Genomic DNA, 12,756 nt, shown 5'->3' with positions numbered 1-12,756 from the left:
TATATTATACATTTGTTTACATTCATATTGAACAATTATTTATTATTGAAGATTATTTCAACACCCAATCAGAGCCCGTATAACGACTAATAAATTTCGCAATCACTTGCATCGTGCAAAGTGGCTATGTTCAAATATCATAACAAAATTTGATCAACTATTTTTAAAACACTTACCAGTGTAAGATTCTTTAGCTTTGAATAAGCGAGATCGTAGATCGTCCCGGTTGATTGTTGTTATCCACAGTTCTCTACGCCTTCGAGCTAATAGGTTCTTTATCAGTAATTTTGCGGCACTCATACTAGTCACAGCTTGATGGGCTTTCACATTGGCATGCAACAATCATCTCTTCTATGTTAATAAGTCCAAAAGTATAATATGAAAACTATTTAAAAAGGCAGTATAACCATTAACTAACTTTTTGTTTGTTGTTTCTCTTCCTACAAATTTTAAAACGCAACAACCATACATAACCAAACCACAGTCCCACAGCTGTGCCACAGCTGCCATATTGGATAATTTTTGTCATGTCATTTAAACATCCAATCAGAACAAAGTTGTAATGCGACTGCGCCGGGATCAAAGGTTTTAATCCTATTAAAATTCACCCTCATATCGCGCGTAAAAAAGTATAACTTCAAAAACACGCAAACACAATCTGAAGCACGATTACAGAACGGAAGTGAACAATACGAATGTACTACACACAATACGGTCACAAGGAACAATTAAATGTTATTTAAGAACAGACTAAGACCATTGTTTTAAAAAAGAATTTTTTAAATAGTCTTTTAGTCTATTTTAAACAATGTTTGACATAAATAAAGGAAAACGAATACAGACAGGTGCCTGTTCTTTCCGATAAGCCGAGACGGTCGCTCTGTCGCCATGTGCCATGAATCATTTTTACTATCGTATATGTAGTTCAAATTACACAAATACACATTATCTCTCAAATATTATTTTGCCTACATACATTTTTATTTGATAAAATTGTTAAATTGTTTATTTGTTAAAATGTTTGCCTGATGAAAATCGGTCCGGGTTAGCCGGACTTCCGGGTTATCGGGGCCCGACTTATCGGGGTTCCACTGTACTTATTATTTTACTTATAAGGATATTCAGTTCTTTGTGAAGTCTATCTCCTCCGTATTTTAAATAAATATAGAATAAGAATAAATATTTAAATATAGAATAAGAAATAAATATAGATAAAGAATTTAAGAAAAGGAATGAATAAAGACATAATACAGAGTATAAAACCCGAAGAATGGGAAAAGTATTTCAAAGAATTTTGGTAGAGAATAGAGTCGAATTTGAAGAACAAGGGAACCAAAACCAAGATAAAATAGAAAAGAATAAATTAACAATCTATGTAAACAACTGAAGACGAACAAAGTACCTTGACCAGGGGATATACCCGAAGAATTGTGTCCTACCTCCAACGAACATTTATACGAACAATAATTATACCAACATATTCGGAAACTATTTCAAAAATGTATAAACACAAGCAAAATCCCTACCGAATGGAAAACATCATTTATACAGGGTGTCCCGAAAAGATTGGTCATAAATTATACCACACATTCTGGGGTCAAAAATAGGTTGATTGAACCTCACTTACCTATATACAATAGTGCACACAAAAAAGTTACAGCCCTTTGAAGTTACAAAATGAAAATCGATTTTTTTTTCATATATCGAAAACTCTTAGAGATTTTTTATTGAAAATGGACATGGGCATTCTTATGGCAGCAAAATCTTAAAAAAAAATTAAAGTGAAATTTGTGCACCCCATAAAAATTTTATGGTGTTTTTGTTCTTTAAACCCCCCAAACTTTTGTCTACATTCCAATTAAATTATTATTGTGGCACCATTAGTTAAACACGATGTTTTTAAAACTTTTTTGCCTCTTAGTACTTTTTCGATAAGCCAGTGTTTATCGAGATATTTTGAATAATTGTCGAATCCACCACATATTTGTATATGGTTAAGTACGATTATTATTATAATAAAGACCTGTTAATAATCTGAAAATTTATTTACATATAATTTACATTATTAGGCATATTTTGAAAAAGAAGCTACATCTCGATAAAAGGTCACTTATCAAAAAAAGACTAGGAGGCAAAAAAGTTTTAAAAACACTGTGTTTAACTAATGGTACCACAATAATAGTTTAATTGCAACGTACACAAACATTTGGGGGGTTTAAAGGAACAAAACCCCCATAAAATTTTTATGTAATCATATTAAAAAAGAAGCCGCATCTCGATAAAAACTGGCTTATCGAAAAAATACTAAGAGGCAAAAAAGTTTTAAAAGCGTTGTATTTAACTAATGGTACCACACTAATGAATTAATTGGAACGTACACAAAAGTTTGGGGGGTTTAAGGGAACAAAACCCCCATAAAATTTTTATGGGCTGAACAAATTTTCCTATAATTTTGTTTTAAGATGTTCCTGCCATAAGAATTATACATGTCTATTTTCAATCAAAAATCTTTAATAGTTTTCGATATATTGAAAAAAATCCATTTTCATTTTGTAACTTCAAAGGGCTGTAACTTTTTTTATGAGCACATTTGTACTAAGGTAAGTTAGGTTTAATCGAACTATTTTTGACCCCAGAACGTGTGGTATAATTTATGACCAATCTTTTCGGGACACCCTGTATATCTCAGTATCTTCATAAAAAGCTGTAATCGAATTTTACATATTAGCCGATACCTGGTTTTAAAATAAATCCACACTAAATCAATAATGTATTAACATTAACGTAAGAGATTTCAATAAAATAAAAAAGTTTATTAATTTCAGAATTCAACCATCCATTCTTCTATACGGAGCAGGAGGTCAGGGACAACCAATCTTGATCAACCCAGGAAACCCACCAGGCAATTTCTTGGTACCTCAACAACCCGGCGTTGTTTACAGAAACAACCCTCAAAATCCTGTCTTCGTGGGAGGATATCCTAATCCAAAACCTGCGCATATTCCTCCAATCGAAAAGGATGCTGAAGAGATTCCTACCAATCCTGCCAACATTCCTCCATTTCAAGCAAAGCCTAGTGGTATGTATATTTTTGCAGCATTTATTAATTTTTACAATTTACTAAATTTAATGTAAATATAAACACAATAATACCAAACGAAATCTGAAAATTCTAATATCCGAAGATTTCTTAAATTTAAAATCAATTCAGGTAACAGCGTTTACCTTTGCTTTTTATAATTTTCAAAGCAAACAGTCGATAAATGAAAAGATATGAGGAATCTAAAAATTGCAATCTATATGTCAATTTATTTAGGCAAAAGATATTTTGTCTTTCTTAAACACAATAATGTTATAGGTATTACGATTATTTCCATCTATAAGCTATACCTAATGTGTAAAATTATTCTTTGATTTCTTCTTTGATTATTCTATTTTCCGTTCATTCTGTCGGTATTAGGTGGTGCTTCTTTGCTCTCTACTTCCTTTTTATTTCTGCTTCCTGTAATTTCTTTTGTAGTGCATAACAGAATGTAAAAATATCTTTTCATTATTACCTTTACTGAAGAATACTCGAATCTAATAGTCTTCCTTCTCTCATGAAGAATATTTATTATACATCATCAAGGCTTTTCCTTTCGGATGGAATGTTTGCCGGTCTTACTTATCGCTCTCTGATTCGCTTATTGAGGAGAATCACTCTGCATTCTTCTTGTGTATTGTCAAAGTTTGTTGTATGACTTGGCTTTCGTTACAATTTTCTTCCACCATTTCGATATGTGCATAGTTTCCTCCAGTTTCTCACTTTCAGGATTTTGATGTCCCTCACGACCAGGTCCTTTCATCTCTCTCTGCGTCTTCCCTGTGGTCTTTCAGTTTCTGACTCCCATCCGGTGACCTCCATAATCAGTAGGTCGCTTCCTTCCTACCCATCTCAGTATCTGTGCTTTAATAAATCTAACTATATCTTCTCCCTTCATTATGTTTCTTAGTTAATGCTTCATTATTCTTGCCATTTCTCTGTTTTCCATTTTTAGGACCTACAATTCTTCTAAGGATTTTCTTTTCGAATATTCTTAATTGTTCTTTTTTTTCTGTGAAGCACATTGTCTTAGCTGCGTATGTAACTACTGGTCTGCTTCTTCTTCTTCTTCTTTAAGTACCGTGCCCAAATTTTTAGGCGTGGGTAGCTTCCATAACAATTTGCCGATATCGTCCTCGATCTTGTGCGGCATGTAACAATTGATCTGCTGATAAGCCAATCCCTTGACGAAGGTTTCGGAGCCATGAATATTTCTTCCGACCAATTCCGCTTTTTCCGTCGAACTTTCCATTGAGTATTAACTACACCATCCTGTATCTGCTACCTCTCATTATATGCCCCAGATATTCAAGTTTTCTCTTTTTTATCATCTTGGTTAAATCACCTTCGCCTTGACCTACTCTGTTTAAGACTTCTCTGTTTGAAATGCGTTGAACCCAAGATATTCTGAGCATTCTACGATACGACCACATCTCAACAACTCAGCAACTGGTCTGTTTGCAACTCTGAATATTTTCAATTTTGTATTTCTGGATAAGTTCTTGTCCTTTATTAGTATATGATATCTCCAATAAAATTTGTTGACTACTAGTATTTGCTTCGTTACTTCTTCACTTCTCTTATTTTTGCCATTCAAAATTACTACCAAATATTTAAATTGTTGAACTCTTTTAAAACTGCTGTTTTCTATCTTGATTTCTCTCTTTTTTATCGTCCATTCTAGAGCTGAGTAGATATTTTGGTTTTTGTTTCGTTAATTCCCAGACCAGTTTTCATTGCTTCATTTGTCAGGATTGTTACTGCTTCTTTCCTTGTCTCTTCCAATAAGAACTATATCATCTGTATACGCTAATATTTGTGTTAAGGATTGGCCTATAGTTCTTTTAATTTCGCTAGCCTTTACTGTTCCTTCCACTGCTATATTGAATAGTGTGGTTGACAGGTAATCGCCTTATCGCACTCCTGTTTCTGTTGCAATTTATAGTGTGCTACCTTATTCTGTTTTTACTTTAGCTCTAGATCCATCCATAGTCATTTTTGTCAATCTGATCTGATTTGTCAATCAGCTTTGCCGGGATATCTTGATTTTTCATTTCAATAAATAATTTATTTTTGCCAATACAGTCAAAGACTTTTCTGAAGTATACGAAGATAAAGTGGAGTTCTATGTTGTATTCGTGGCATTTCTCGATTGTTTGTGTAATTATGTAGATCTCATTTATACTGGATCTGCCTTCTCTGAATTTTTGCTGGTAGTCCCCAATTTTTTTCTGTGATTTGAGTGAGTTTTTGTCTGATGTGAGCTGTTAGAATTTTGTATGTTGTACTTATATGAGATATTCTTCTACAGTTGAACATAATACTTCTTCTTGTTGTGGTGCTTTCTTCTTTAGTGGAGGTTAGCGACTACACTGGCAAATCTGTCTCTGTCCAATGCAGCTCTAAGCTCTGATATGGTGCCTACAGCTATCTAAGCCATGAAATCTGGTGTCTACAGGGAACCCGTTTTCCTTCAATCGTACCCTGGATGATTAGTTGCGAGAGGAGGTACCTACTTTTCGTTTCTCATTATATGTCCCAGGTAGCTAACTTTTCTGACTTTGATGATTTTTAACAGTTCCCTATCTGTACCTATTCTCCTCAGAACATTTTCGTTGGTGGTGTGAGTTGTCCAAGGTATTTTCAAGATTCTTCTATAAAGCCAGAGTTCAAAGGCTTCTAACTTGTTCATCTGTGTTATGTTGAGTGTCCAGGCCTCCGTTTCGTACAAAAGTATTGACCACACATTGCAATGCAGAAAAAGACATCTGAGGCTGATATTAATGCTACTGTTACAAAATAAGCTTTTTATTTTGATAAACCCTTGTCGGGCTACCTCTACTCTCGCTCTTACTTCTTGTTTATAATCAAGTTGATTGTTGAACTTTAATAGTGTTGTATATTATACACTTTTGTTAAAAAATTTGGATGGTACAATTTCCTGTTTATATAAACATTAAACCACAGATTTATTTTTATCGATAATAATATGTAATAACAACAAATTCTAATGGTATTTACATTATAGGTACACTAGGTTATTGAATTACGCATGTAATCATAACCAATTTATTAAATTGACAATGAGCACATAGTTAATGGCACTTTCTACCTCGTTATTAACTGCATTGTGCACGATATGCAATATTTTTTATGGTGTATTGCCATACCTGTCTGTGGGTGCTACTACTTTAAATAATTACATTCCGTAGGTTAGTGCAACAACAATGTTGATAGTGTTATAAAGTTTTCTTCCAATTTATGTGTTATAATCATTAAATATGATAAAAATTTAGAACAATATAAAAATAGTGTAATGTGCTGATACATTACGTATTAAATCAGTCCACGGTATATAGAAAATGTTATGAGAAATTACATTTATTTTAACGAGTAACCTAAAGAACAGAGAAGCACTGTAAATCTCTTACGCCGGAAAGCAAAAATCTGGTAACAACCTGAAATCTGAGCCTTCTACAATTTGAAAGACAAAAGGAGCGATATAAGAGATGCCACGAAATTATTAGCCAGTGTAGAATATGAAAACAGAAGATATAATGAATGACAAAAGCAAAACATGAAGGGAATAACTACACTATTAAAATTTCCTAAGATACCAAAGTACAAATAGTGTAAAATATTGTACAAATAGTGTACAAATAGTGTAAAGACCAATAGTGTGAAACCAATGAGTAAAAAATAGAATAAATGTCAGAAGAAATGTCAGAAGAAAAGTTGGTGCGAATTTTTGGGTCGTAGCACTGATGTAAAAGTGTCCACGCATTGTGCGTGTGGTCTTGTAATCAGAATGAAAGTAACCTTTTTTCTTAATGGAATAATTTTCGTACCGCCCATACCTGATTCTTTGTTAATTTTTTTGATAGCTTGACTTACTGGTTTGCCGTCGATGCAGCTTCCTTCCACTTTCTTGCGTAAGTGTGTGACCTACACGCATGTTACTCTTACATATTATTACGAAACGGCAACAAAAGTATTCGATTTAAATTTTAATCGGATTAATAATTGGTGTATCATATTAGCTGCCCCAAATTTAAATAGATTAGCGATAAAGTCAATTGTTGCCGATTACTTAATGTCAATGATAGTGAAAATAAATTATGTCCTGGATCCCGCATAACTACCAAAAAGAAGTTTATTAATACCTAGCAAGCTGGAAATTTGTTAATGGCTTAAGAGGATGGGTACGTATTTTCGGCTGCAATGCTTCAAATGGGGATTCATTTTTTTTTTCGAATCCTGAGAAAACTAATATGTATTTTGGAAAAATTTAAACGCAGAATGAAAGATTACGTTATTAGCGAGGGCTGAAAGTCCCTGAGAACTTCTCCAATGTTTATTTTAATAAGTTACACGGGTGAAAAACTAAGAGAAAATTTAGTGTGATATTTAATTTAAAATATCTCATTCAAAATAAACTTTTTATTTATTCTAATCGACTTTAGGCTCTCGGAAATAATATAATCTCTCATTCTGCGTTTAAATTTTTCAAAAATATTTATTGGTTTTTTCAGGATTCTAAAAAAATGAACACAATGTCCGTGGTAATATTTCCAAATCTATCACTCAGTCGAATAGAACGTTGTCAGCATACTGTCAGTCAGACAGTGACAATCAGTGACAATTTTAAATATTTGACATGGCATCGGGAATATTTTGAGTTGTTGATTAAATAATATTGATATAATAATGTATTTGATAAATAATTGATTTAAGACGTGAACTTAATATTAAGCTATTTATTGTGTACTATTTGTGGAAGATCCAAGCAGAGAATACATCAGGATAATATATTCTGTGATCCAAGTATTTGGTTGTTAAAGATGTTCAAAATTGTAAGCGTTCCATAGTAACAATATATTATTAAAAAATCACTTTAACACTTTTCCTCTTTTCTCGATTGAGTATTAGTTTTTGTTGTACATATAAATTATTACAATCACTGAATACATCTCTCTCTCTCTCTCTCTCTCTCTCTCTCTCTCTCTCTCTCTCTCTCTCTCTCTCTCTCTTGTCGTTTCCCCATTACTGAGGATCGTGATTTCTTCCAATATTCCTAACAATATTTCTCCATTGGTCTCTATCTTCAGCTGCTCTAAGAGCTTCGCAGAATGAGTTTCCAGCTGAATGGTTTATTTGGTCAGACCATCTAGTTGGTGATCGTCCTCTTGATCTTCTCCCCGGAACCTTTCCAGAAACAATTAATCTCTCCAAACTGTCGTCACCTCTGCGAACCACGTGACCAAAGAATCGCAGAATTCGTTGCAGACATATTGTGGACAGCCTTTTCTTAATATTGAGTTGGTTTAGAATGGAAACGTTTGTCCTATGAGCTGTCCAAGGTATGGGCAGCATTCTTCTCCAGCACCACATCTCAAAGGCATCAATTTTTTGGCGCTCGCATGCGCGAAGAGTCCAAGTCTCTGCTCCATATAGAATTGAATACATAGTTAGTGAAAAAATTCACATTTATTAACTAAAATTAATAATTTGCAATTATAAAAATAACAGTTATCCAAGAACATTCAAAAGCCATCTCTTTAAATTAATGATGACGTTTTCAAGTAGAATGACATTCTAGTAAGTAAAACTTCTCCTGTTTCAGTGTTCCCATACATCAAGGTTTATCCGACTAGACACCGTTAAGCTATTAACAAATTTTCAGCTTGCTATTAATAAACTTTTTTTTGGTACGCGGGATCCAAGCCTATAGGCAATTGTAGTTATCTACTTGTTACGATATTGACATAAAAATTTGGACAATAACTATTTTGTAAAACGTTAATAGCTTCATTTAAATAAGCCGAATAAAATGTGATCCACACTGATGGGCAAAATGTAAAACCGAATTGATTATTTAATATAATATAACAATTTGTGTGACATACTTGAAGCTTTTTCTTGATATAATTGAAAGAGAAAGTCGTATTAAAATTACACAAAATAATAAAAAAATTGATAAAAATAAATTCAGAAATACAACAATATTTAACCTACATAAAAGCTTGTTCTACAGTGTGTCTGCGTAAGTTGGAACCATATGGGAAACTTTTTTATTATTAATTTTACGAAAAAAGTAATTTTTCATGGAAAGCTCTGCATGGTCCAAAAGCTAAGATGCAGCCATCAGATATCAAATCTTATCAATTTTAAACGAGATTTGTCAGACAAGATGATTTTCGCTCAAGAGTAGTACAGTACCTTTCTATTTCACAATATCGAAAATGGTTATTGTGAAACGTAGTTTGGAATAAAAAACTATGCTTTATTCTACTATGCTAACTATGCCAACATCATTTTTATTTGTTACAAATATGATAACTCTGCCGTTCCTATATAAAATGATGAGCAAAGCACCCCGCGCAAACCTTATGGAAATTAGGTCCCAGTGGATTTTGTTCATACTTTGAGAAAATACTCTTTGAAGCTTCCTGATAAAAAGTTCTCATGGGCACAACTCAATCGTATGAAGGATTTTCAAGATATAGAGGTACAAACTCGGAAAATTATAAGATTTACTGGGTATTCCAATTCCCTGAGTTACTGGTTATCTGGCAACATGTAGAAGTTTGGATCAAGGAAAAGTACTGGTAGTCTAGGATTTTTTCCTGGCTATCCAATGGCGACCTTTACTTTGACCTTGACCTTCAACGGATGTCATCTTCTAAAGTTTCGGGGGTTTTCGACATTAAATTGATATATCGATGGTTAAGAGCACAGATATAGTATGTCCACTTTTTGCTGATTTTAAGATAACATTATAAAAATATTCAGTAGGGTCCTATGAATATTCTGCATAATTATTGTAAGTCCAGAATGATTTTAAATGGGTTAAACGGCCTTGCCAAAATATAGTATTTCCCATTTGTACTAAAAACCGACTTGCACAGATATTTTATGTCCGTTTGGAAGTGCACAAACATAGTATGTTTTGGGACATACAATGTTAGTGCTCACGCGATCAAACTTATCATGGCTGTAAATATTATTTGACCGGACATGCAGTAACATGCGCCTTATGTTGTATGTCCATACACATTTTCAAAAAATATATTTTTAACCCAATAATACATAATGTTTTAAAAAATATCTACATTAAGCTAATAATGATACCCGAACTTATTACCCAAACATTATGATATATCGGTATATCAGCAGTATCAAACAAAAAGTAACGCGAAAACTTCAAAACGTTCTCCTCAACAATTAAGATATTTGGACATACTATATCTGCGCTCTTAACCACAGATATACAGATTACTCATGGGTTTTTGGGATCGCTAAATGACGAATATGTCATCAGAATTGACCTCCGGAAGACGTGGTGGCCAGGGTCACTGCAAGACACGTCATCTTCTAGAGTTTCCATTACATTAATGCAAACGGATTAGTTATAGGTTTTTGGGGTTGCTGAACACGAATACGTGATTAGCACAGACACAGGAGCACCTGGTGCCTAAGACAGGTTATCTTCTGGAGTTACCTAAAAATTTAAGAGTAATCCATTTGATTCCTCCGAAACTCCAGAAGATAACCTGTCTTAGGCACCAGGTGCTCCTGTGTCTGTGCTGTTCACGTATTCGTGTTCAGCAACCCCAAAAACCTATAACTATTCCGTTTGCATTAATGTAGTACCAAAGACCCTCGAAACTCCAGGAGTCCCTTTCATTGACCGTGGAAACCAGGGGCTCCGGGAGTCGGTTCTGGTGGCATATTCGTGTTTAGCGACCTCAAAAAACCCTCCAGTAATTCATTTGCATCAATTAAATGCCGAGAACCATCGAAACTCTAGAAGATGATGTCCCTTGCAGTGGCTCTGGCCACCACCTCCTCCGGAAGTCAATTCTGATGGCATATTCGTGTTTAGCAATTCAAAAATCCATGAGTAATCTGTTTATATCAATTTAATGTCAAGAACCCTCGAAACTCTAGAAGATGACGTCCGTTGAAGGTCAAAGTCAAAGTAAAGGTCGCCATTGGATAGCAAGAAAAAATCCTAGACTGCCATTACTTTCCCTTGATCCAAACTTCTACATATTGCCAGATAACCAGTAACTCAGGGAATTAGGATAGCCAGTAAATCTTATAATTTTCCGAGTTTGTGCCTCTATATGTTGAAAATCCTTCATACGATTGAGTTGTGGCCACGAGAACTTTTTATCAGGATGCTTCAAAGAGTATTTTTCCAAAGTATGAACGAAATCCACTGGGACCTAATTTCCATAAGGTTTGTGCGGGGTACTTTGCACAAAACAAAATACATTAAAAATCTAATAAGAATTGCAAAGCTAAAATCCTTTTTTCAGTCGGAACGGAATAGTTATCAGTAGTAATTACACAAGTGCTCTAAAATTACCGATTTGTATCCCGAGTGACACTTTGACAGTTTTAATATGACAGTGACACGACCCGGAGGGGAGTGAAATTGTGTCAAAATGTCACGAGCGTAAAACAAATCGATAATTTTTTAGACTTCGAGAGTAATTCGGTAAGATTATTTCATGAAAAAAACTGTCTTTTTAAATCATTTTAACTAATATTTTATTGATATTTTCACCTGAGTATTTGCTAAACCTGTGTCTTGGTGTTTTCTGTGACAAGATGTAAAACATCAATTGTCATTAATGTTACTGAACGAAGGGCATATTATGACATAATACTTGACGACGGGAAATTATCGAAAAAAATTACCGCTGTAATTTTTATTTCTGTAGCTTTCTATTGGTCTGAATCTCTATGAATGAAATAATCATATTAATATATTGACTTTCGCTTTCAACGCAAATATCATTTTGCTAGTCGTTGTGGACTTTTTTTTCATCTTGATGACATTCATTTTATCTAGGTATTATAATGGCATATCTAAGATTTAAGTACCCAGTTAATTAAAATGACAACGGAACCGTTTGAACTATTAATTATCATTGCCGTTATAGTTTCACGTACCACTCGAAGTAAATAGGAATAATTCTTTTATTCAGTAAACGCATTAGTACGACCTTTCCAAAGTTAGTCACGATGTGACACACATATCAATGAAAAAACAACAAGCTTAAATGAAAAAGTCATGGCCTAGTTTTTATAGTCTATGTGTTAATTAGATCAGGTTTTTATCTACACCCTTATATTAGTGACATTGATATGATAATACAAAGTGGGCGAAAGTGTAGCGGTACTATTAATTTTGGGTACTAATCACAAAACTGACAAAATAATCTTAAAATTAACTACGGTAATGGTTTATTATAACTGTGGGTCTATTTATCACCAAAAGGCAAAGTGATGTACCTTGTTTAAAAAATAAAAAGTGTAGATTTACATTTTTTAGTTACTTCTCTATTTGGTAATAATTAGTTGAAATACGACTAGTAGTCCTGTACAAAACAAATGCAGTGTGTCCCAAAAGTAACGCACAAAATTTATAATTTTATTACTGATAGTACGTCCTTTAAAGGTAAAATATTGCAAAATCTCTAAATTTTAAAGAACCGCTTGCATTGACATGAAATTTGGCATACACATATCTAACAAGTGTAAGAAAAAAAGTGATATTGTGCCGATGTGTGCTTTTGCCCTAGGGGTGAGTTTCACCCCCTTTTGTGGGTAAAAGATATATATTTGACATAATACTTTTCGAGTTATTTGCGAGTGAATAT

At 33.6% G+C, this 12,756-nt stretch overlaps 1 protein-coding gene across 1 annotated transcript in view; it reads left to right on the top strand.

The window, feature by feature from the left end:
• LOC114326462 (uncharacterized) overlaps positions 1-12,756 on the top strand; it is a 92,159-nt gene that overhangs the window by 52,242 nt on the left and 27,161 nt on the right. Inside the window, exon 3 of the mRNA XM_028274843.2 lies at positions 2,826-3,079. Coding sequence (XP_028130644.2) covers positions 2,826-3,079 — 254 coding nt within the window. The remainder of the gene's footprint in view (positions 1-2,825; positions 3,080-12,756) is intronic.

This window comes from Diabrotica virgifera, chromosome 7, assembly GCF_917563875.1.
Source record: "Diabrotica virgifera virgifera chromosome 7, PGI_DIABVI_V3a".
NCBI classification, from domain to species: domain Eukaryota; kingdom Metazoa; phylum Arthropoda; class Insecta; order Coleoptera; family Chrysomelidae; genus Diabrotica; species Diabrotica virgifera.
Note: the sequence above shows the minus strand (reverse complement) of the source record. Positions and strands in the feature narration are given on the sequence as shown.